The 24396-nt window shown below is 47.0% G+C and overlaps 2 protein-coding genes across 3 annotated transcripts in view; one reads left to right on the top strand and one right to left on the bottom strand.

Moving 5' to 3' along the window:
- Positions 1 to 22049, bottom strand: part of MTREX (Mtr4 exosome RNA helicase) — a 427098-nt gene extending 405049 nt beyond the window's left edge. The window contains 2 exon segments of the mRNA XM_030193130.1: positions 11775 to 11909; positions 21767 to 22049. Coding sequence (XP_030048990.1) covers positions 11775 to 11909; positions 21767 to 21864 — 233 coding nt within the window. The 5' untranslated portion in view covers positions 21865 to 22049.
- A 92-nt stretch (positions 22050 to 22141) lies between these two features.
- DHX29 (DExH-box helicase 29) overlaps positions 22142 to 24396 on the top strand; it is a 250263-nt gene continuing 248008 nt past the window's right edge. The window contains exon 1 of one of the 2 annotated variants that reach the window (XM_030193126.1): positions 22142 to 22447. In XM_030193126.1, coding sequence (XP_030048986.1) covers positions 22255 to 22447 — 193 coding nt within the window. In that variant the 5' untranslated portion in view covers positions 22142 to 22254. The remainder of the gene's footprint in view (positions 22448 to 24396) is intronic. The other variant, XM_030193127.1, reaches the window with a different exon arrangement.

Raw genomic sequence — 24396 nt, 5'->3', positions numbered from 1 at the left:
AACAACAAATTAGAATTATCACAAAAGCCCACACATGAACTCTTAACCCCAATGATCTAACATCTCATAAGAACACACCAATACAAGACAAAATAAGGAGAGATCCCTTTCCCAAATAGTTTGCAATATGTTGTTCAGCAATGAAACAAGTACACAAAACGGGGGGGGGGGGGGGGGGGGGGGGCGGAGACGACCACCGTTAATTCCTAGCCTTAACCAAACAAACCTCAAGACCGAAAACTTGGATCTCATGCATCTCTAATTAGCTGGGAGGGTGAACATCAACAAAAGGGCTGGAATGAGCTACATTGCCATTAAGAGAGTATTTTGTCAGCCTTAATAAAAGTATTTTAAAGCCTAAAGACATTCTAAAGAGAACCACTTTTTGTAACCAGAGTCAACGGCCATAACTTTTATGGGAGACAAATTGTGGGAGGGAAAAAAATGAAACCATAAAGCTGAATAATACACTGCGACAGCTGCACTCTCCTATTAAGAGAGCATACAGGTGAAGTTCAAAACTAACCACCAAGGAGAAATTAGATCTTATCCAATAATTTTCTTTCCATTAAACCTTCCTGCTATTCTAGAACCTGTGGGACAGTTGTGTCAATCAATCAGCAGGTGGAGATAAGGAACAGATGTCTCAGTTTAGTTCTCCAGTCCAGCTCCTCGGTATTTGCATTAACAAGCAGTAAGGAGAAACTCAGAATAAACACAACCTTAAACAACTCACTAACCTAACACTAACCAGACAAGCAAACATGGTTGGACCTCTCATCTCTAGAGAGCTTGTAGAGAACAAAAGATATTCAGGAAGCACCAAGCAAGGTGACAGTTGTTATTTGACACATTACTTTGCACCAATTAAAAACATCTCAGAAACATTGGCAGGCACCTGGAATAGCGGGAAGGCCTAATGGAAAGAAAATGATCAGGCAAGACCTAATTCCTCTTTCCATTACATAGCTTCCCACTATTCCTGAACCTGTGGGATGTTTAAAAACAACCTCTAGAGTGGGTGGGATCCTGGCACCACTGTCCTGAGGACCAAAGCCCCAAAAGTGGCTTCCGAGCAAGCTGCAACATCCACCCTATAAGTACTTGACAAAGGTCGCTGCCTTGCAAATGTCCGCTGGAGACAGCAAGGTAGTCTCTGCCCAGGATGTCGATGTATGCCTTGTAGAATGAGTCCACAAGCCCAAGGAACCTGCTTCCCCGCAAGAAAATAAGCTGACGCAATAGTCTTCTTCAACCATCCCACCAAAGCACAGTGTGTCTGATTTGCGAAACTCGTTTGTGACTTCCAGATATCTAATGAGGATTCTATGCACATCAAGAAGCTTCAAGAAAGAAAATGGAGCCTCTTCGGTCCCTCTGGTAAAGGATGGAAGCTCCACAGAATGGTTGAGATGAAATGCTAATACCATTTTTGGAAGAAAGGAAAGAACCATGCGCAGGGAGCCCACTGCCTCCGAAAAGCGAAGAAAGGGATCCTGAAGCTCCGAAACCTTATGCGCTGACACAACAGCCACCAAGAATGCTGTCTTTAGCATAAGATCTTACAAAGAGGTCTTCCAGAGTGGATCTAAAAGGAGGCTTCTGAAGAGCCCAAAGGACTAAATTAAGGTTCCACTCTGGACTTGGAATATGCAAGTGGCTCAATCCATGCAAGAATCGAACTATATCCGGGAAATCCGCAATAGATGTCTTTTGTAGTCAGCCTCTGAAACAGGCCAAAGCTACAACCTGAACTTTTTGAGAACCCAATGCCAATCCTTTCTGAAGGCCTGCTTGGAGAAACACTAGGATGGGCGCGATCTGAGCAGAAAAGGGAGAAAGTCCACGCTCAGAACACCAGAACTCAAATGTCCTCCACATCCTTGCATATACCATGGATGTAGAGCATTTCCGAGCCTGAAGCAAGGTAGCAAAGGCCAAATCAGAATAACCTTTTTGTCTCAACTGAGTCCTTTCAACAGACAAGTTGTAAGAACAAAGAGGCATAGATCCTGCATGAGCATCAGACCTTGCTTCAATAGGCTGTGTCCCTGCAGAAGATGGAGAGGATCCCTGTCCAGCAGTCTAATCAAGCCAATCCAGGGCTACCAGAATTATTCGGCCCAGGTACAATGAGATCCTTTAAAACATGACCTACCATGGGCCAAGAAGGGAAGACATACAGTAGATGTGTCTTCGGCCAAGGCTGAAGAAGGGCACAGATCCTCATAGAGCCCAGTTCTTTCTGATGAAGAACTTGGGAACTTTAAAATTCCTTTTCGTCGCCATCAAGTCCAGAAGTGGAGAATCCCATCAGTCCACTATCAGCTGAAAACCCTGGCTGAATAGTTCCTTTTCTCCTGGGCGCAAGGAGTGCCTGCTAAGACAGTCTGCCTCACACTCAAGGATCTTGTGATGCAAGCTGCTGAGAAGCAGAGAAGATTTTTCTCAGTCCAACTCATGAGAGAGGCTGCCTCCACTGCCACTGGATGACTGTGATTGTTGATATAAGCCACAACTGTCGCACTGTAGGAAAAGACTCAGAACTGGGTCCCCGCCAGAAAGGGATCACCGGAAGGCCACACAGGGCATCACTCGGAACTGAAAGTGGTGACCCAGCACCGCAAAACCGGACGTCGCACCGATAAGACAGCCAAAAGGGAATGTGCAGATAAGCCTCCGTGATATCCAGTGAAGCCAGTAATTCTCTGGACTGAACGGCCACGATGACGATCTGTAAGGTCTGCATGCGAAAATAACGGATCCGAAGGGCTCTGTTCACATACTGGAGGTTGAGCACTGGCTGAGGCACCCCACCCTTTTTGGGCACCACGAAATAAAAGGAGTAACCGCCAAGAGCCTGTTCCAACAGAGGAATGGGCAGCACCGCCCCCCAAGTGGTGCAGAGTGGAGAAGGGCTCCCTGACTGCTCGCACCTTGGTGGGAAACTTGCAAGGGCACTCTATGAACAAATCTCACAGAGGACGGGCAAACTCCAGTTTGTAGCCATCGTGGATCAAGACCCACTCGTCTGACGAAATCATGGCCCATTTCCCCAGGAAGAGAGACAGCTGTCTTCCTATGATCATCTCTGGGGGATGGATTAAGGACCATCATTGGGAAACTAGTGCAGCAGGAGCTACCCAAGCACCTATCCCCACAAAAGGACTGCTGCTTTGGTTGGAAATGTGGTCTCTGAAAAGCCCCTGAATGCCCTGGGTGATAAAGTTTAGCCTCCCGAAATAAGACAGTGCAGAACGGAAGTCTTAGGCTTATGTTGTAGATGATGTAGTTGTGTGATAAGGAGCGAGAGAGAGCGGCGGGGTTGGAGCTGTTGCTGCCACTGTATTGGCAGCGCCGGGAATTGCAGCGTTAACAGGGAAGAGCTCTGGAGTCGGCTCGGCGCTCCTGTTGGGGTTTTTTTTTTCCTGAGCTGGAGGACGCAGCAGTCGTCAAAGTTTGCGCCGAGTGGCGGCCCAAAGATTGAAACGGGCGCTCGTGGGCTGCCGGAGCTGTTCCCTGCGACTTGACTTTCCTTCCGGGCTTGGCGATGTTTGTGTTGACTATGTGAAACCGAAGGGAGAGGGACTTTCTCTCTGGCTTGTGTGTTATTTATAGTGCCCTGGGAAAGAAACAAAATGTCTGCCAGAGCTGTTTCTATTAAGTCCTTCCTTCTCAAAATTCCACATTTATCAAGGGATCCTTACTGTACTGATTGTAGGAAATAGTCTTCAAGGCATACCCTCAGCACCACTTAGTGCCTTGCAAGAGCTATTCTAGTAGTAGTGACCCGGGTGAGCTGGAGCAAGCTCGCCCGCGGCCTCGTGGTGCGCACCCGACCTCGTGGTGCGGCCCGACCCGGCGGTCCAGGGGGCCCACCGCGGCGCCTCTGGTGACTGTGTGGTTGCAGGCTGCGGGCCTGGTTTGGGGTTGCCTCTGGCGCTTGCATTCAGTGTTGCCCACACTGGCCGAGGATCTCTTGATCTTCCGGCGGCCCGACGTCCATGCTGCCCGTCCTCCCGCGGCCTGCCCCCATCGCGGTGCCGAGTCCTCGGGGCAGGGTACTGTGCTTCCACAGCGGGCCTGACTTCCGTGCGCCTTGCTGCTCTGCTGCTTTGTGGGCACTGAGTGCGGCTGCCCAGCTGCTCCAGTTTGCCCCGGTCCACCCTCCCCGGCTTCTCCCTGCTTGCTGCTCCAGTCCATCGGCTCCAGCTTTCCCCCTGCTGGCTCCAGGCTGCTCATCTGCTCCAGTGTCTTCCAGCCCGCCCGATCCTCCTTGCTTGCTCCTGTCCATCTGCACCAGCGTGTTCCAGCTTGTTCCAGTCCTCCTATCCATCTGATCCCAGCTTGTCCCAGTCCACAGATCCAGCCTTCCCTCTGCTGTCCAGTCCGCAGATCCAGCTTTCTCCCTGCGTGTCCCAGTCCTTCGACTCCAGTGTGTTCTGACTATCGGCTCCACTGTGTTCCAGTTCGCCTGATCCAGCTTCTCACTGTTTGCTCCAGTACACTGGCTCCAGCATGTTCCAGCTCATTCCAGTCCGCCTGATCCAGCTTCTCCGTGTTTGCTCCAGTCCACTGGCTCCAGCAGGATCCAGCTCATTCCAGTGCTCCTGATCCACCTTGTTCCAGTCCGCCGTTCCAGCCTTCCCCCTGCCTGTTCCAGTCCATCGGCTCCAGCGTGTCCCGGTCCGCCTGACCCAGCTTCTCCCTGCTTGCTCCAGTCAATCCGCTCCAGCGTGTTCAAGCTTGTTCCAGTCCTCCTGATCCCAGTTTGTTCCAGTCCGCCTGATCCAGCTTCTCCCTGCTTGCTCCAGTCAATCCGCTCCAGCGTGTTCAAGCTTGTTCCAGTCCTCCTGATCCCAGTTTGCCTGACCCAGCTTCCCCCGCTTGTTCCAGTCCATCGGCTCCAGCGTGTTCCAGCCCGCCTGTTCCAGTCCATCGGCTCCAGCCCGCCTGATCCAGCCAGCGTGTTCCAGCTCGTTCCAGTTCTCCTGAGTCCAGCTTGTACCAGCCCGCCTGATCCTTCCAGTCTATCGGCTCCAGTGTGTTCCAGTCCGCCTGATTCAGCTTCTTCCGGCTTGCCCCAGTCCACCGGATCCAGCGTGTCCAGCTAGTTCCAGCCGCCGATCCAGCCTTCCCCCTGCTGTCCATCAACTCCAGTGTGTTCCAGCCTGCCTGACCCAGCCTCTCCTTGCTTACTCCGATTCTTCTGCTCCAGCGTGTTTCAGCTCGTTCCAGTCTTCCTGATCCCAGCTTGTCCGTCTGCTCATCCTGACTCAGTTCATCTGTTCCTGCTCGTTCCAGCCTGTCCATCTGTTCCTGCCTATTCCGGCTTGTTCCTGCTTGCCTCAGCTTGTTCCGGCTTGCTCCAATCCATCTGCCTGTTAACAAATCGAGTAACCTGCCTGCCTGCTTGCGAGCCTCTCAGCCATTGACTTACCTACCTGCCTGCTAGCCTATCAGCCATTGACTTACCTAATCGCCAACCCAAAACCTAGCGTCAAGCCCTATCTATCTGCTTAACATCTCAATCATTACATAGGCACCCATTAACACCTGTTAACTGATTAACACCTCAATCACTATACAGTCACCTGTTACACCTCAGTCACCACCTATGGCCCCTGTCCATGTTCTCTTCCTTGACCTGTCCCTTCCTAATCTTCTTTCCCCCCCCCACTCCCACTGTCTACCATTAGAACTACCTGCTGCCCTCCCACCCTGCCCGCCACCGCAATACCCTATTCACCTCCATCCCTCACCTCACCATCCCTCTTGTCCCCCTCCTCATTCCTAGCTCTCAACCTTCGGCACTTCCTTCCTGCCATTAACCCATCCCCTTTCCTCCTAAGTACACCCCGTCTTGGTCGCTTCCGTCGCCCGACCTCCCCCACCCTCCTACGCACTCTCTTGCCCCTCCTCCTGCTATCCGCGGGAGACATTAACCCTAATCCAGGTCCCCCTCACCTGTCCCCGTCCTATCCCTGCGAACGATCCCGGGATGTCTCCAATCTCGTCTCTATTCCCCTCCTTCCCCCCTCCTCCCTCCCCTTCTCATGCGCTTTGTGGAATGCCCACTCAGTCTGCAACAAACTGCCTCTCACCCACGATCTCTTTATCTCTCGCTCCCTTCAACTGCTCGCCCTAACCGAAACCTGGATCTCCCCGGAAGACTCTGCCTCAGTTGCAGCCCTCTGCCATGGAGGCTCTCTCTTCTCCCACACGCCCCGCCGCCCAGTTGGCCGCGGCGGAGGCGTTGGGCTACTACTCTCACCCTCCTGTAGTTTCCAACCCCTCCACCTTCCGCAATCTCACTGCTTCTCATCCTTTGAAGCCCATTCCATCCGGCTATTCTACCCATTACCACTCAGAGTGGCAGTCATTTACCGCCCCCCCTGATAAATCCTTCCCTTCCTTCCTTCCTTACCGACTTTGATGCTTGGCTCTCTGTCTTTCTTGACCCCTCATCTCCGTCCCTCATTCTCGGAGACTAACGTACATGCTGATGACCTATCCGACCCCCATGCTTCTAAGTTCCTCACCCTAACATCCTCCTTCAACCTCCAGCTGTGCTCCACCACTCCTACTCACCGTGACGGCCATTGTCTTGACCTCGTCCTCTCCTCCTCCGGCTCACCCTCCAATTTCCACTTCTCAGCTCTTCCTCTCTCCGACCATCACCTGATCACATTCACACTTCTTCACCCCCCCCCCTTCACCCCGTCCAACTTTAACCACCACCTCCAGGAATCTCCAGGCTATTGACCCCTCCACCTTATCATCTACTATCTCTAATCTCCTCCCCTCCATCACGTCCTCCGCAACTGTCGACAAAGCGGTCTCCGCTTACAATACTGCTCTCTCCTCTGCATTGGATACCCTCGCACCATCAATCTCCCGTCCCACAAAACGCACCAATCCCCAGCCCTGGCTGACTCCTTGCATCCGTTACCTACGCTCCTGCACCCGATCCGCTGAGCGCCTCTGGAGGAAATCTCGTACCCTTTCAGACTTCCTCCACTACAAATTCATGCTATCCTCCCTCCACTCCTCCCTATTCCGTGCAAAACAGGACTATTACACCCAAATGACCAATTCTCTCAGCTCCAACCCTCGTCGTCTCTTCACCACCCTTAACTCCCTCCTAAAAGTGCCCCCCGCTCCTACTCCCCCTTCTCTCTCTCCTCAATCACTGGCCGACTATTTCCGCGACAAAGTGCAAAAGATCAACCTTGAGTTCAGACCAAACAACCACCTCCTCTTCACCCTTTAACCCTCTCCCTCATCCAACCTACCCAGGTCTCTTTCTCCTCCTTCCCTGAGATCACCGAGGATGAAACTTCCCGCCTTCTTTCCTCCTCGAAATGCACCACCTGTTCCTCTGATCCCATCCCCACCAACCTACTCAACACCATCTCCCATACTGTCACCCCCGCCATCTGTAGCATCCTCAACCTCTCTCTCTCCACTGCAACTGTCCCTGACACCTTCAAGCACACCGTTGTCACACCTCTCCTCAAAAAACCTTCACTTGACCCTACCTGCCCCTCCAACTACCGCCCCATTTCTCTTTTACCCTTCCTTTCCAAAATACTTGAGCGCGCCGTTCATAGCCGCTGCCTTCATTTTCTCTCCTCTCATGCCATCCTCGATCCACTTCAATCCGGTTTTCGCCCTCTGCACTCGACTGAAACGGCACTCTCTAAAGTTTGCAATGACCTGCTCCTGGCCAAATCCAGAGGTCACTACTCCATCCTCATCCTCCTCGATCTTTCCGCCGCGTTTGACACTGTCAATCATGATTTACTTCTTGCCACGCTGTCCTCTTTTGGGTTCCAAGGCCCTGTCCTCTCCTGGTTCTCCTCTTATCTCTCCCACCGCACCTTCAGGGTACACTCCCATGGATCTTCCTCCACTCCCATCCCACTATCTGTTGGAGTTCCCCAGGGATCTGTCCTTGGACCCCTTCTCTTCTCAATCTACACTTCTTCCCTGGGCTCGCTGATCTCGTCTCATGGTTTTCAGTATCATCTTTATGCTGATGATACCCAGCTATACCTCTCCACACCTGACATCACTGCGGAGACTCAGGCCAAGGTATCGGCCTGTTTATCCGACATTGCGGCATGGATGTCCAACCGCCACCTGAAGCTGAACATGTCCAAGACCGAGCTCCTTGTCTTTCCTCCTAAACCCACTTCTCCTCTTCCTCCACTCTCTATCTCTGTTGATAACACCCTCATCCTCCCCGTCCCATCTGCCCGCAACCTCGGAGTCACCTTCGACTCCTCCCTCTCCTTCTCTGCGCATATCCAACAGACTGCCAAGACCTGTCGCTTCTTCCTCCTCAATATCAGCAAAATTCGCCCTTTCCTCTCTGAGCATACCACCAGAACTCTCGTCCATGCTCTCATTACCTCTCGCCTCGATTACTGCAACTTACTCCTCACCGGCCTCCCACTCGGCCATCTATCCCCCCTTCAATCCGTTCAGAACGCTGCTGCACGTCTTATATTCCGCCAAAACCGATATACTCATATCACCCCTCTCCTTAAATCACTTCATTGGCTTCCGATCAGATATCGCATACAATTCAAGCTCCTCCTCCTTACCTACAAATGCACTCAGTCTGTGACTCCTCACTACCTCTCCACCCTCATCTCCCCCTATGTTCCCGCCCGCAACCTCCGCTCACAGGACAAAGCCCTTCTCTCAGTACCCTTCTCCATTACTACCAACTCCAGGCTCCGCTCATTCTGCCTTGCCTCACCCTATGCCTGGAATAATCTTCCTTTACCCATACGCCATGCCCCCTCCCTACCCATCTTCAAATCTCTGCTTAAAACTCACCTCTTCAATGCTGCCTTCGGCGCCTAACCGCTCGAGAAATATAAAATACCTCAATCTATCCACCCTATCAGATTAACTGTTCACTCGTCCTCAAGATTGTTCACTTGTCTTTAGTTTGTTCTCTTGTCTTTTAGATTGTAAGCTCTTTGAGCAGGGACTGTCCTTCTATGTTTGAATTGTACAGCGCTGCGTAACCCTAGTAGCGCTTTAGAAATGGTTGTTGTTGTTGTTGTTATGCTCGGGCAAAATGTTGACCCTTGGACTGTTATCACATCCTTAACTATCTTCTTCAAATCCACTCCAAAAAGCAGCTTGCCCCGAAACAGCAAAATCGAGCCAGGTGAGACTGAGGCTGTATGGGCCGCCGAGTGCCTCAAAGTCAGTGCTGTGCAGTAACCACCAAGGCAACCTCCTTAGCAGAGGCCCTAAGATCATATATGAGGTCTTCCAGATAGGCCAACCCAGCCTCCAAGGACAGAAGGGACTGAACAAGCCTGTCTGATGAAGAGGCCTTCTGGGCCCAGGCCAGGCACGCCTGGGCCGCATAAGACCCACAGACCAATGCCCGTTAAGGCCAGGGCAGCCACCTCAAAAGACATCTTAAGGGCAGACTCCAACTTCCTATCCTGTGTATCCTTGAGGGCAGTACACCCTCCATAAGCAGGGTCGAAGTTTTAGTCACAGCCGTGATCAAGGCATACACCTCATGAATACGAAAAGATTGGGGGGGGGGGGGGGGGGTGATCCCCGATATGAGGGGATGAGCACTAGGCTCCGCAGGCAGGGACTCCTGAGGGGATATGTTCAACATCTCAAGCACCCCTGTGATAAAGGCAGGGAGCTCCTCCCTGCGAAAAAGCTGAGCTGCCATAGTCTCATCCCCCTTGTCCAGCTTCAATTTCCCCTCCTCCAGGGGGGCCCAACAGAGCCTGCACAAAGTTCCTTGAAAGAGGCCCCACTGGCCCAGGGTCAGAACCCACTGACATTCCATCGAGGTCCCGAGGTGACACCATTGGGAGGGGGGCACTCCTCCCGATGGAGACAAGGACAGAGCGCCACCAGGCCTCTTCAAAAGAAAGGCCTTGTGCATTAGAAACACAAACTCGTTCAAGAACAGGGCATCCTCTGCACTGGAGCTCCCAGCGCCCCACTCAAACAGTCCAGAATCCAACAAGCCTGGCTGCATCTCCAGTGCAGCCTGAAAGCCAACCTCCGAACTTGTGCCCTGCAACGGTGAAACAAAAATGACACCCACAGGAGCGTGGGAAGACAACAGCCCTGCATAGCCCGCCAAACTCCCCTCCAGTGCCAGAGTACCGTCTTTCAGAGAGGGCAACACAGCAAGCTTGGAATGCTGTGGGCTCAGCGCAGCTGCTCGTGGACCACACACAGAATACACTCCATACGCTACTCTCCAGCTCCCACACCAGGAGCAGTGTTTGGAAGACTCCGCAGCTATAAGGAGGGGAAACAGTAATACTCACAACACAGGGTACCCAAAGAGTCAAGGGCAGACTTGCTCTAACAACCATGCTCCACCAAAAACCGCCTGCTCTTAAATCTTTAATATTCTGTTTTCAAACCACTAGCTATCTGGCTTTTTTTTGTTGTTGTTAATGAAGGTAGGAGATTGAAACAGAAGCCAGACCAGCTGCACAGGTAGGACCATCCATCTGCTAGATAGAGAGAACGCTGAGGAAAAGGTTACTGCACAGGACCCTATATAGCAGACCTTTTACGCTCTCTCTATCTCCACCTGCTGGTAGATGGACATAACCCACAAATGTCTGGAATGATCTATGGTACGCTATTGGTTCAAGCCTATTATTGCCCTCCTTTGTGCATGTGTAAAGAAATGTGCTTCAAATACTTCTAAAGCATGTTGCACTAAGTGGCAAGAGCAAGCCATACAATGCTTCTGTCATTACAATGTGAAGCATAAAAAGCAGGCTGTTGTGAAGAATTAAAAGCTGAAAGTTGACCACCAAACAATAGCACAACAGATATTCAAACATGGCAACGTTTTTTTTCCTCTTCTAAATTATTTGAAAAAGTTAAGCTAGAAAACTTTAAATGATCCTCTCTAACAAAGATCTTGAGCAAGACAGGATTAATGCACTGGCAAATGAGGCACGTGCCTAGGGCCCAAATACTGTTGTTACATTGGTCTCCAAAGTAGATTTTTGTCTTGATCCATCTGCTATTAGCAGAAAGAGGAAAGGGATGGAAGAACAGAGCCACAGCTGCTCCAAGAGGTCTGTGTACTCTACCCATCCTGTGCATCATCCTCCAGTTGGCTGAAGTCATTGGCGATAGGCTTTGACAGCTTCCTCCTCTGCAGTTAACTACACAGAAACCTTTTGTGGGAATTTAAAATGTATTTATATTATTGATAGGGGGTTCCAATGTGTTTGTTAAGGGCTGGTCATATAATCTTGCATAATGGTGGGTCACCTAGGGCAGCAAAGAGAAGCTGTAGTCAAAGCAGGTCAACACAACCACGAAGAACCATCAGCATATACCTTAGCCTGCATTTTTATATAATTTTTTTTGCGATGATTATGAATGCTGAGTTTAATTGCTGAAATCTTGGGGGGGGGGGGGGGGGGAGTTAATTGAGAGGAGAGGAGTTAAGTTTGAAGGTCTGCCTAGGCACCAGTGCTTTGCACTTGTTTGCCTAGGGCCCACCAAAGCGTTAATCCTGCCCTAATCTCAAGTACCTTACTTTGAACCATGTGCTTTCTTTTGGCCTCACCCTTTATGCACCTATTGTTTCATTATAATACTGTTTCCATTTCTTTTTGTATATTAATTTTCCATATATACTGTTTTTCCTCTCTACATCTAGCTGACAAGTTTGAAATACAAATTAAACAAAAAAAATAAAAAAATAAAAAAACCACACCACACAAGCCTTCTGTCACCTCATCTCGTCTGCTGATGCATCCAGTTTGGCTTTCTTTCCAAAAATGGCATCTTCAGAGTCCACCTCCACTTCTCGCTTGTTTTTTCCTGAGGGTCCCGTGGAACCAATTTGTGGTTTGCCATTAGCTCGCTTTCTGCAAAAGCAATAAGGGAATATAAATTTAAATTCTGTCACCACATTCCTAACACTGAAATATATGTGGACCTCTATCATTTCACTGTAAAGCACCTTTTATATTTTGAATGAACAGAGGGATCCTTTTGCAAAGTTGTGTTAGGTGCTAATGCATGCCTAACACAGGATGTAATAAAGTGCCACGTTAGCACACACACACATGCAAAAACTGCACAGTAAATATTTTTTTGTAATTTGTTTTATGAGGTGTGTTGGGGTGGAGAGTGGGCATTCCTGCGCTAACTGGTATATTACCGTACGCCAACTAGTTAGTGCACAGATAATGCAGGAGCTCTTGCCGTCTACAAAAATAGGTGGCGGTTAAGTGCTGCTATGGTAATTTTTAAAAAATGGCCACCTGCTAATGGCAATATTAGCACACATCCACTTTATCAGTCCCACTGTTAAAGTGGATGTGATTTTGGCGTGTGGTCCCCAGTAAGAAATATTTAGAATACTGCCTGTAAAAGAACTGAAATATTAGCACACAGCCATTAATGAAATAAATGGAAAAATCAGGGTTTTTACAGATGCAGTAAAAATGGCCTACAGAAGGGCTCACTGAGGCCATTTGTTACCATAACTTAGTAAAAGGATCCCAGAGTTTCTTATGTGCTGCTGAGAAATGACTGTGGCATCTTGATCAGATGCCTCAATCTTGACCAGATGTTGCTAATAATCCAGTGACTTTTTTATGGCGCTAATAAGTTCACACATCGCAGGATCCAAGGGGGCTTAAGAAGCTGCTCTGGCAGTGAACTGCCACCTGAGGTCAACTATATGTACACTTTCACCTGTAGCAAGGAGACATATTTCCAAGTTAGGATGGGGGTTTTCATTTTTGCAAATAAAATAACCCAGAAAGAAAGGGAATGGAGCAAGATGGCAGAAGCAAGGTTGGGTGTGTGAGCAGCGGTAGCGTTATTCCTGCTTTGACTACTTGTTTATCAGAAGTGTTAAGAGGAGAAAGGGAGTTTCCCTGACCTAGTTCAGACAGCACTCCAAGTGCTGCAGTGGCTGGCCCAACTGATAAACATGCTTCCCACAAGCCAGTCTTTGGAGGTGAACTCAGAAAGTCAACCGCTCAAAGACGCCGCAAGAGTGGGAGAGTCAGCATCTCTCTTGGCTCTAGAAACATCTCTTACCCCTGAAGTATGCAGAGTTCTGAAGCAACCCAGAACTACTGTTCCTGAGTCCATGGGGATACACAGGATGGAAAGTGGTATGATATCGAACCCGCTAAGCCACTTTTGGCATCTCCTCCTTTGACTAAACATAATGAAGGAAAGGTAACTGTGCAGACTTTGAAATCTGGAAGCTTTATGTTGGATGTGTCTAGGATATGTCTTTAGGATTAGACGTCCCAAAGCTCATTGTTGCCTACTGAAAAACCTGAAATAGTTATATTGGAAACCCTATGGTCTGCTATAGACAATTTGTGTAAAGTTCTTACTGGTAAATTCAATATGGTGGAGAGCCACGTTACGGAATTTCTGGAATTAATGAACATACTACTCCGATTACAAATCAATGGAAATCTTTAGATTCTTTAGAACTGAAGGTTAATAAATTAGACTCTTTAGAAATGACTCTGGTAAAAGATAACATTGTAACCCACAAGGGACTAGAAACAACGGAAAATCTCTCCAGGATGAACGATCTACAGTTTACAATTTTTCCAAGGCAAACTGCAGTCTAAGCTGAAGAAATGTTGGATAAATATATGAATGAAGTTTTGGGAGACCTCATTGGGCTCTTGTCATAAGAATAGCCTTACTGGGTCAGATCAATGGTCCATCTAGCAGTATCCTGTTTTCAACAGTGGCCAATCCAGATCACATATACCTGGCAGAAACCAATTAGTAGCAACATTCCATGCTACCAATCCCAGGGCAAGCTGTGGTTTGTTTCTCCCATGTCCATCTCAACAACAAACTATGGACTTTCCCTCCAGAAACTTGTCCAAACATTTTTTACTACTACTACTTAACATTTCTAGAGCGCTACTAGGGTTACGCAGCGCTGTACAATTTAACAAAGAGAGACAGTCCCTGCTCAAAGAGCTTACAATCTAATAGACAAGTGAACGGTCGGTCCGATAGGGGCAGTCAAATTGGGGCAGTCTGGATTCACTGAACGGTAAGGGTTAGGGGCCGAACGCAGCATTGAAGAGGTGGGCTTTAAGCAAAGACTTGAAGACGGGCAGGGAGGGGGCTGGGCGTAAGGGCTCAGGAAGGTTGTTCCAAGCATAGGGTGAGGCGAGGCAGAATGAGCGGAGCCTGGAGTTGGCGGTGGTGGAGAAGGGTACTGAGAGGAGGGATTTATCCTGTGAACGGAGGTCGGGCGGGAACATAATTATTTCTGGGTTTTTAAAACTCAGATACGCTAACTGCCGTTACCACATCCTCCAGCATAGCTAAACTATCCTTTGAGTGAAAACATATTTCCTCCAGAACAAAAAAAAAAAGAAGATCTGAAGGTACAGAGCCTGGAAGTCTGGAAGGACTTGTATATTGATAGTTTGTATGGTCTTGATGTACACACTACTTTCTCTTCTTCTCTTCCTTCAATTGCTACATTCAGATGGGAAAAGGATAGAGATAATTAAAACAAAATTTTTTTTAGACATAGGTTAAATGTTTTTGGGGGGTTGGCGTTTTTGGGTGTTTCCAGACAAGTCTAAGGCAAATCAAAGGAGACATTTAGAATATTATATACAATTCTGGAGACCGCACCTTCAAAAAGATATAAACAGGATGAAGTCAGGCCAGAGGGTGGCTACTAAAATGGTCAGTGGTCTTTGTCATAAAGCACATGCAGCCAGAATTAAACATCTCAATATGTATACTTAGAAGAAAAGTGGGAGATAGGTATTTAAATGTCTCTATCATATTTCCTATGTACAGGAAGTGAGTCTATTTAATTGAAAGGAAGCTCTGGAATGAGGGGGCACAGGATGGAGAAAGGAGACAGACTCAGAAGTAACCGGAGAAAATACTTCTAAATGGAAAGAGTGGTGAATTTGTGGAAAGGCCTTCTGGCGGAGGAGGTGGCGACCAAAACTAACTGAACCTAAGAAAGCTTAGAACAAGTAAATAGGATCTGCAAGGGAGTAAAAGGGAGAGTAGATGAAATGGATGGGCAGACTGGATAGGCAATATGGTTTTTATCTGCCTATAGTTTTCTCTGTTTCAATTCTTGTTACTTAGACCTAAGGCCCTTCAATTAGGGGCCAGTTGTCTGCTAAAGTTTCCCTGTAAATGTACCATAAGTAAGTGGTTCACAAACCTGGTCCTGGAGGCACCCCAGCCAGCAGGTTTTCAAGATATACACAATGAATATGGTGGGTATCCTGAAAACCTGACTGGGTGTCTCCAGGACCAGGTTTGAGAACCACTGTCTTAATTAGAGCAAACCCCATTGACTACCACTCTCTGAGTTGTTCGTCAACAAATTTTATTTGTTCTTGTTCACCAGTCTTCTGTATTGGACAGTGTCAAAGTCTTTACTGAAATCCAGATAGATCAGGAAGATAAAGCAGGTGTGGGCTATTACTTTGATAACTTGACTTAAAAAAAAAATCAAACGTTTGGTAGAAGGTAAACACCGTTTTACTTCTATCATATATTAATCTATAATTAAGGAGTTAATTATAGATTACTATATGATAGAAGTAAAACAGTTAGTCCTCAGGATGCACCTAACCAGTCAGATTTTCAGGCTACCCACAATGAACGTGTATGAGATAAATATGCATACAATGGAGGTAGGTCATGCAAATCTATCTCACACACATTCACTTTGGGTATCCTGAAAACTGGACTGGTTAGGTGTGTCCCAAGGCCTGGGTTGAGAACCCCTGCTATAATCTAACCTACAATCCTACAATCCAAAATCCTGATCACTAAGTAAAAAAAAAAAAAAAAAGAAGAAACCTAATTTGCTTTGTATGATTTTCCCTAGTGAATCCATATTACAAATTTTATATACAGTTCCAGAAATTGCACCCCCTTTCTACCAGGGTGAAAAAACGTTTAATTGCCCATAAGTAAGCAAAAGTTTTTATATTATACGGTAAACCGAGGAAGAGTCTATGCATGCTACAATATGTTTAGATTTCTAATTTTAAGTTTGAAACAAGAAGCAACTCTTAATAACTCATACAAATAGAACTCTACTATTTGTATGAGTTATTAACCCCCCCCCCCCCATAAAGGATCTAGATTTTTTTTAATTTGATTTGGATTTTACTCACACCTGTTTCAGCAGTAGCTCTAGTAGAATCTAGTGTACTTGAATATAACTCAGTTTGAGCTACTATCCCTTGCCAGTGAGGTTTTCAGGATATCTATCGGAGTTGGCAAACACCTTCACGGTACAACGTAAGCCACATTGAGCCTGCAAATAGGTGGGAAAATGTGGGATACAAATGTAACAAATAAATAAATATGAATGAACTTGATTTGCGTACACTACCTCCATTATATGCAACTTTCTTTCAAACATATTCACTGTGGATATCCTGAAACCCTGACTGGCAAGCAAAGTTGACAATTCCATGGTAAACCTGTGGAATTGGGTTATTTTCCGCTCCTCCCGGTGGATTTTTGAAAGCCCATGGGTCGCAGCTTTTTGGGCTATTTTTTCACAAGTTGGTGATTTTTCATCACTGCGGTCTTGGGTTGGCTGTTCCTTAACTGCTCTCCTTCTATTGGTCCTAATGGACCAACAGAAGGCGAGATCTGGCGTGCACCTTTTTTCCTCTCTCTCTCTCTTTCGACTCAGACTGATACACTCTCTCTGCGTGGCCCGCTACGCCCCGCAGCAGCTGTGCTTCTCAGCCAGAGGCGACTGCAAGGACCTAGGTGTTGGCTCTGGTGGTGGGTCCCCTCCTGATCTGCTCTCTGAGATAGAGAGCAGATCATCAGGAGGAGGGGTACCCACAGCCGCCACCAGAGAGGAGGAGGCAGAAGAGAAGACAGCAGTAAGCAAGTCAGGTCAGGGGGAGGGAGCCCAGCTATAAATTGATGCATCCACGTTGTCGTGCTTATTGTTGGTAGCATTTTTATTTAATCTCACTTATATTTTAAACAACACCAGCTTGTGCAGCATACAGATGTACACAGAGGAAGTATAATAACTGAATAACCTTTCATAGGTAGAGTAGTAATTTGTTATAATGCGCTGGGCATTTTCAGACTTGGTTTGATTGGTAACTGAGGTTACCTGTGTCCTGCTCTTAATATCTCTTAATATCTTCCTGATAAATTATTGACTCCTTTATTCTATTTCACCCCCTTTTTATTCTATCCTATTAACACAAAAAACAAAGAAAAAAAAACCTGTCCTTTCACTTGCAGAGGGTCTAACCTCTATAAGTTCCGTATCTGTCTCTACTAGCCGTTAAGCCCGTAAAAACGGGCGAGTATTGCAGCCCTCCTCTCTCCCCTAGCCTCACCCCGTCCACCGATCCTCCCCCCCCCCATCTCCAGCGACCCTCCTCTTTCCCTTGGTCTCCCCCCTCCCCCCATGTCCAGCAACCCTCCTCTGTGCCCTGCTCTCACCCCAAGTCCAGCAACCATGGCCTCTCCCCCCTGCCCAGCTACCCTCATCGCCGCCGCTCCCTCCCCCCTCTGTGCCGGGCCCCCCTGCACTGACCTGATAGCGCCTCTCACCTCCGTGTGAAAGCGCTGCTGCCTGCAGCGCTTCCACACGGAGGTGAGAGGCACGGTCAGTGCAGGGGGCCCGGCACAGAGGGGGGAGGGGGCGGGGATGGGGGGGGAGAGTGGAGGTTGTTTCGTGCGATATTCCTTTCCAGGCGGCGTCTGACAATTCAACTCCGTTTCCCTCTCTGTTCTGCCCTCTGACGTCTTGACGCGAGGGCGGGACAGAGAGGGAAGTCTGTACTGCTCATTTGCAAGTGAGTACGGTCACTTGTCGTTTATATGTTTGATCCTATTGCCTATATTACACTGTGATTTTATATTTTTTTGCTGGTATTGTCTTAAAGGGATTTTAGAGAATTGTGGAGAGTTGTGTTTTGAATATCTGTGTTAGTGATTTAATCTTTTATGCTGGAATTGTTTTAAAGGTGTTTTCATTGGAACTGTGTTGTAACCTGTGACTTAATCTGGTGACATTGGATCTGGTGTCTGTTTTCATTAGAATTGTGTGTTGAATCTACACTGCCAGAGACATAATTCAATCAACTTTGGTTACATAGCATCTGGTGACTCATAGCTCTGGAGGAGGGGCAATTTTGTTTTGAGCTGGGTAGTAGAACCTAAGTTTAGCTTGTGAGCTGAGAGCTGCACTGGGCATTTTCAGATTTGGTTTCATTGGTAACGGAAATAGCCAATAGAGTGGATACCCTGGAGGGAGTAGAAACGATGAGAAGGGATCTCCGAACGTTAGAAGAATGGTCGAGGGTCTGGCAGTTAAAATTTAATGCCAAAAAGTGTAGAGTGATGCACTTGGGGTGCAGAAACCCAAGAGAGAGATACCGGATAGGACGGGAGAGATTAGTAAGCTCGACTCAGGAGAGAGACCTTGGAGTGTTGGAGGATCTGAAGATGAAGAAGCAATTTGACAAGGCAACGGCCATGGCCAGAAGGATGCTAGGCTGCATAGAGGGGGGCATAACCAGCAGAAGAAAGGAGGTGTTGATGCCCCTCTACAAGTCACTGGTGAGGCCCCACTTGGGAGTATTGTGTTCAGTTTTGGAGGCCATATCTTGCAAAAGATGTAGAAAGACTAGAAGCGGTGCAAAGAAAAGCTACAAAAATGGTATGGGATTTGCGTTGCAAATCGTACGAAGAGAAACTTACTGACCTGAACATGTATACCTTGGAGGAAAGGAGAAACAGGGGTGATATGATACAGACGTTCAAATATTTGAAAGGAATTAATCCGCAAACGAACCTTTTCCGGAGACGGGAAGGCAGTAGAACTAGAGGATTTGAATTGAGGTTGAAGGGGGGCAGACTCAGGACTAATGTCAGGAAGTATTTTTTCATGGAGAGGGTGGTGGATATGTGGAATGCCCTCCCGCGGGAGGCGGTGGAGATGAAAACGGTAATGGAATTCAAACACACATGGGATAAACACAAAGGAATCCTGTTTAGAAGGAATTGTTCTGTGGAATCTTTGCGGAGATTGGGTGGCGACGCCGGTAATTGGAAACAAAACGGGAGCTGGGCAGACTTCTACGGTCTACGCCCTGATCGTGACTTAAGAGATGGGCTGGAGTGTAAATTTAAGGGGCTTCAATGTTAGCTTCAGAACTTAGTACAAGAACAGTACTGTGCAGACTGCTACGGTCTGTGCCCTGAGAAAGGCAAGGACAAATCAAATTCAGGTATACATATAAAGTATCACATACCATGTAAATCGAGTTTATCTTGTTGGGCAGACTGGATGGGCCGTACAGGTCTTTATCTGCCGTCATTTACTATGTTACTATGTCGTATCGGAAGAGATTTTTTGTCTCCTGGTAAGGCCACTAAAACATACATCATGTTATGAGAATCAGGCGCTCAGCATTTAGTTTCTATTTATTTATAACATTTATATCTGTTTTTCCGTCCCCCCCCTGTTAGACCTCTTTCTGACTCCGTCACACGGGGGACTAAAGGTACTTATTGCATATATCAGGTTCTGTATAGTTTCTCTAACCTCCATTGTCACCCAATCACAAGGGGGTGGCATTAGGAGCCGTAATTGAAAACTAATTCCCATAACTACTGCTTTCTGTTTTTCTGGATCTAGGTATATTCTGGGCCATTTATGTTCCCACATAAATCTTATTAAACATCTGTCTAAGTTTCTGCAAAGACTGAGTGTCACTTGTATTTGATCTACCTGGTAGGCTAAATGTAAGGTAAAGAGAAGATAGAATCAATAAAAATAGAGACAGAGATAGGTTTAGATAGATAGGTACATTTTATTTCTTACCCAAACACAAGTCTTCAAGTTGATACAAATACAGACATCAGATTCTGGTTTCAGCCGCACAGGGCTTCGCCGTCTGACAGAAGCTTTGGAGAGGACTCTCAAACTGAGCCAAAATCTCTCCTCTTTTATACCCTATCTTCTCCATAGAAGTGAATGGTGAGATACCTTGCTCCTAATCTTTCTCACTTTCTGAGATCATACTTTCCCATGCGATCTGCTATCTGATGTACCCAACTCCTTCCGTTCTCAGCTACTGCTAATTATCAACATGTTTTGGGAAGCGTTGAGATAACAGTTTCACATCTTCCGGCTGCAATACTTTTCATACCTTTCATACTTTTCATACCATCTCATGAACTCTGTATTACCTCTGTATCATTGTATACCAAACTAATAAGCTCCATTTTATTCATCTGATCTTTCATACAGATGCTATATTGATTTAAAAATGTACCAATTTGTGTCAGAAGTCATTATTCAGACCTGCTCTTTGCAGATTCTCAAATATTAAATCATTTACTTGTTGTTGGCCTAATCAGTACTTTTTCAGTTGTTTCGGCTGCATAGCTTTGGCCATCACTATTCCAGTGGTAGCCTTAAAGCCAGGCCATATATTAACATTCCCCTCTTCACCCTATCCCATAGGGTGACACCAGGGTTAACGTACCTTGGTACCATCCGTTCCAGAAGGTATTCTATGAGGCCATAAAATTATCTGAGTCTTAAGATCAACTGGTACAATTTGTTTAGTTTTCGGTTGAGACTTACTCAAACCTGTAGCGAGAAATGTTTTTATGAATGGGACTAATCCATGAGCTCATTTACAAAATCCCATGAAATATAGGTATGCGGGTAATAGCAATTTCAGGTGGATCATACTAATAGGCTGTTTAAGGTTGTAGGTATTCAGAATCCTTAAACAGGTCGGGATTCCTGGACCTTACTAGTACTCATCATTGGCATCCAATCATGAGCACTAATAAGTGGATAGCAAGTATGAGGTTGCCTCATACAGCAAAAATGGTCAATCCTAGAAAAATTTATATTAACCAAGGTCATGCATGGATCTTGACATATGCATAATGACCTGGAAGTATGGGAAGCATTGTATATATCCGTTACCCCTCTTGGAGCTTAGTCAAACCTACAGAAAGACATGCAGCTCAAGTAAGCCTGCACCAAAGTTAAACAATTGCATAACAGGTTGATACTAACAGAGTTTACATCTACATTATGATATCAGAGCCAGTATTAGGGTTTGATGTTACCCTTGTATCCCACATTAAACATGATTTAGGTTGAAACCTGGAAGCATGTAAAATCTTTTTTTCCTGTGCCTAGATCAAAAGAGTGAGATGGTTTGTGGGAATCTGATGATTATGCTGCTAATGCTGATTATGAATATGCTACTAATTCTGATTATGATGGTTATGAATATAATGATTCATATTGACTTTATTAATATTAGGTTGGACATTTTTGCTATCTGGCAACACAGCTGCAGCAAAGGGGTATTCCAGGGCCGGACTTGGGAAACACTGAACTATATATTCCCACATCCCTTAAAACAGCTCTAAGAATCTCACTGGATAGGCTACAACCATCATCCAGAACTTAAAGTGAATACATCTCTTTTAGACTACGATATTCATCCAAATCAACATTAGAATTACCCTGTTTGCAGAAATGTATTCACAATAATTTAGCATGTGAAAGTTATCTTAAAACAAAACTAATTCAAGAACAAATGCGACTAACTAAAACTGGCCAAAACGAAAAACAAACCAGTTGCTGCATGGAAGACCGAACTCGTTCACATATCCTCCAGGGCCAGAGAGATGAACACAGCCCTTCCCTACTTACCCAGCTTTGGGGTCGACTGGTTTTTGCTTTTTAGTTGCTCCGGAGGCCGCATCTTCCTCGAAAACACTGAACAATTCGTCCCCAAACGCCTCGGCCATGACAACAGCTACGCAGCCAGCTGGAAAACCAGAAACGGCATGTGTGCCACGCAGCCGCACTCAAATCGCGTCGGACAAGCGCCGACAGGGATCAAACCTATTCCAAACTCGTTCTGCAACTACAACCTAGCAGCAATAACAATACTGCCTCGTGCTCAGAGCCTCGTTTCCCAGAAGGAATGGCTACAGAGGTCAGTTACACCCTGTTGCTGCGATGAGCCGGAAAGACTCACCACCGAGCCCCGGAAGCAGTCTCGGCTGTGTTTCCGATTGGTTTTAGGTTTGGCATTTGCCGTGCGCTGTGTCATGTGTGTGCATCTCCCGTAGCTGTGGACTGGAGCTTGTTGTGCGAACTTTCCACCCTCGGTGCTCTGGTTTTACACTGAGCTGATGGGTGGTAAGAATAAGAAACACCGAACCGGCCATGCGGCTGCGCTTCAGACCGTGGGCTCGGCTACTGCTTGCCGCCCCAGGAGCAGTGGAGAGCCCGGAGCCGCAGGGGAGGATTCGAGCAAGAAAACCAGTGCTAGACATGCACCGGCCAAAGTGGCGGCTGTGTCCCGGGAGTCCAGAGGCAAACAAGGTACAGACTAGAGAGCAGTTCAAAGGGATAGGGAGCTCCCAGGTCCGATTCCTGATCTGCTGGTGACCGGTTCAGAAAGCAGCAGTCGGGATTAGGGGGAAACTGGCAGATCTATTCCTAAGAACATAGTAACATAGTAGATGACGGCAGAAAAAGACCTGCATGGTCCATCCAGTCTGCCCAAGACAAACTCATATGTGTATACCTTACCTTGAATTTGTACCTTTGCAGCTATGATTAATAGTAATCATAGACGTACACACATTGATTGCAAGCTACTTGAGAAGAACTCCCCCCCCCCCCCGTGTAGGATGTGAAAGAGCTTGATCACATGCGCAGTGCTTTTATCTGAGATCATCTGGAGGAAAAACATCAGGCAGCATGGCTTTATGTTCTGTTTCGTGGGTGGGGCGGGCGGACGACGGCCGTATTTTTGTTATTCGCCTATCACAGAAATCTGCATAAAGCAAGGTATATGTGAACGGTCTCCATGTTGAAAATAAAACATACAATTTTTCCTTATTACTAATCCAGAAATAACTTAATACAAAAACAATAAGTGCTAAAAAAAAGAAGTCTCGGGGCAATCGTGCAAGTCTGCTATAACGAAAATGACAGAGGCTATGAGGCATATTTTCAAAGCACTTTGGGAGGCTAAGTTCCATAGGTTTCTATGGAACTTTGGGAGGCTAAGTGCTTTGAAAATGAGCCTCTATGTGGACTCTGGTCCTTGAAAGCTTATCCCTCAATAACTACTAGTACTACTATTTAGCATTTCTATAGCGCTACAAAGCATACGCAGCGCTGCACAAACATAGAAGAAAGACAGTCCCTGCTCAAAGAGCTTACAATCTAATAGACAAAAAATAAATAAAGTAAGCAAATCAAATCAATTAATGTGAACGGGAAGGAAGAGAGGAGGGTAGGTGGAGGCGAGTGGTTACAAGTGGTTATGAGTCAAAAGCAATGTTAAAGAGGTGGGTTTTCAGTCTAGATTTAAAGGTGGCCAAGAATGGGGCAAGACGTAGGGGCTCAGGAAGTTTATTCCAGGCGTAGGGTGCAGCGAGACAAAAGGCGCGAAGTCTGGAGTTGGCAGTAGTGGAGAAGGGAACAGATAAGGATTTATCCATGGAGCGGAGTGCACGGGAAGGGGTGTAGGGATGGACGAGTGTGGAGAGATACTGGGGAGCAGCAGAGTGAGTACATTTATAGGTTAGTAGAAGAAGTTTGAACAGGATGCGAAAACGGATAGGGAGCCAGTGAAGGGTCTTGAGGAGAGGGGTAGTATGAGTAAAGCGACCCTGGCGGAAGATGAGACGGGCAGCAGAGTTTTGAACCGACTGGAGAGGGGAGAGGTGACTAAGTGGGAGGCCAGCAAGAAGCAGATTGCAGTAGTCTAAACGAGAGGTGACAAGGGTGTGGATGAGGGTTTTGGTAGAGTGCTCGGAAAGAAAGGGGCAGATTTTACGGATGTTGTAAAGAAAGAAACGACAGGTCTTGGCAATCTGCTGGATATGAGCAGAGAAGGAGAGAGAAGTGTCAAAGATGACCCCAAGGTTTCGAGCTGAGGAGACAGGGAGAATGAGAGAGCCATCAACAGAAATAGAAAACGGGGGAGCGGGGAGGTGGGTTTGGGGGGCAAAAATGAGAAGCTCGGTTTTGGTCATATTTAATTTCAGGTGGTGTTGAGACATCCAGACAGCAATGTCAGACAAGCACGCTGAAACTTTGGTTTTGATGCAAGGTGAGATATCAGGGGTAGAAAGGTAGATTTGGGAGTCATCAGCATAGAGATGGTAGGAAAAGCCATGGGATGAGATTAATGAACCAAGGGAAGAACCAAGGGAAGAAGTGTAGATAAAATTGTTTTGTCTATCAGGTGCCACCTGCCTTTGATAAGTCATGAAATATTTCAAAACACCCAAGCACGCACATAAAACCATTCTCAT

Source organism: Microcaecilia unicolor, chromosome 2 (genome assembly GCF_901765095.1).
Source record: "Microcaecilia unicolor chromosome 2, aMicUni1.1, whole genome shotgun sequence".
Classification (NCBI taxonomy): domain Eukaryota; kingdom Metazoa; phylum Chordata; class Amphibia; order Gymnophiona; family Siphonopidae; genus Microcaecilia; species Microcaecilia unicolor.
The sequence above is the reverse complement of the archived record's forward strand: the minus strand, read 5'-3'. Positions and strand labels throughout refer to the sequence as shown.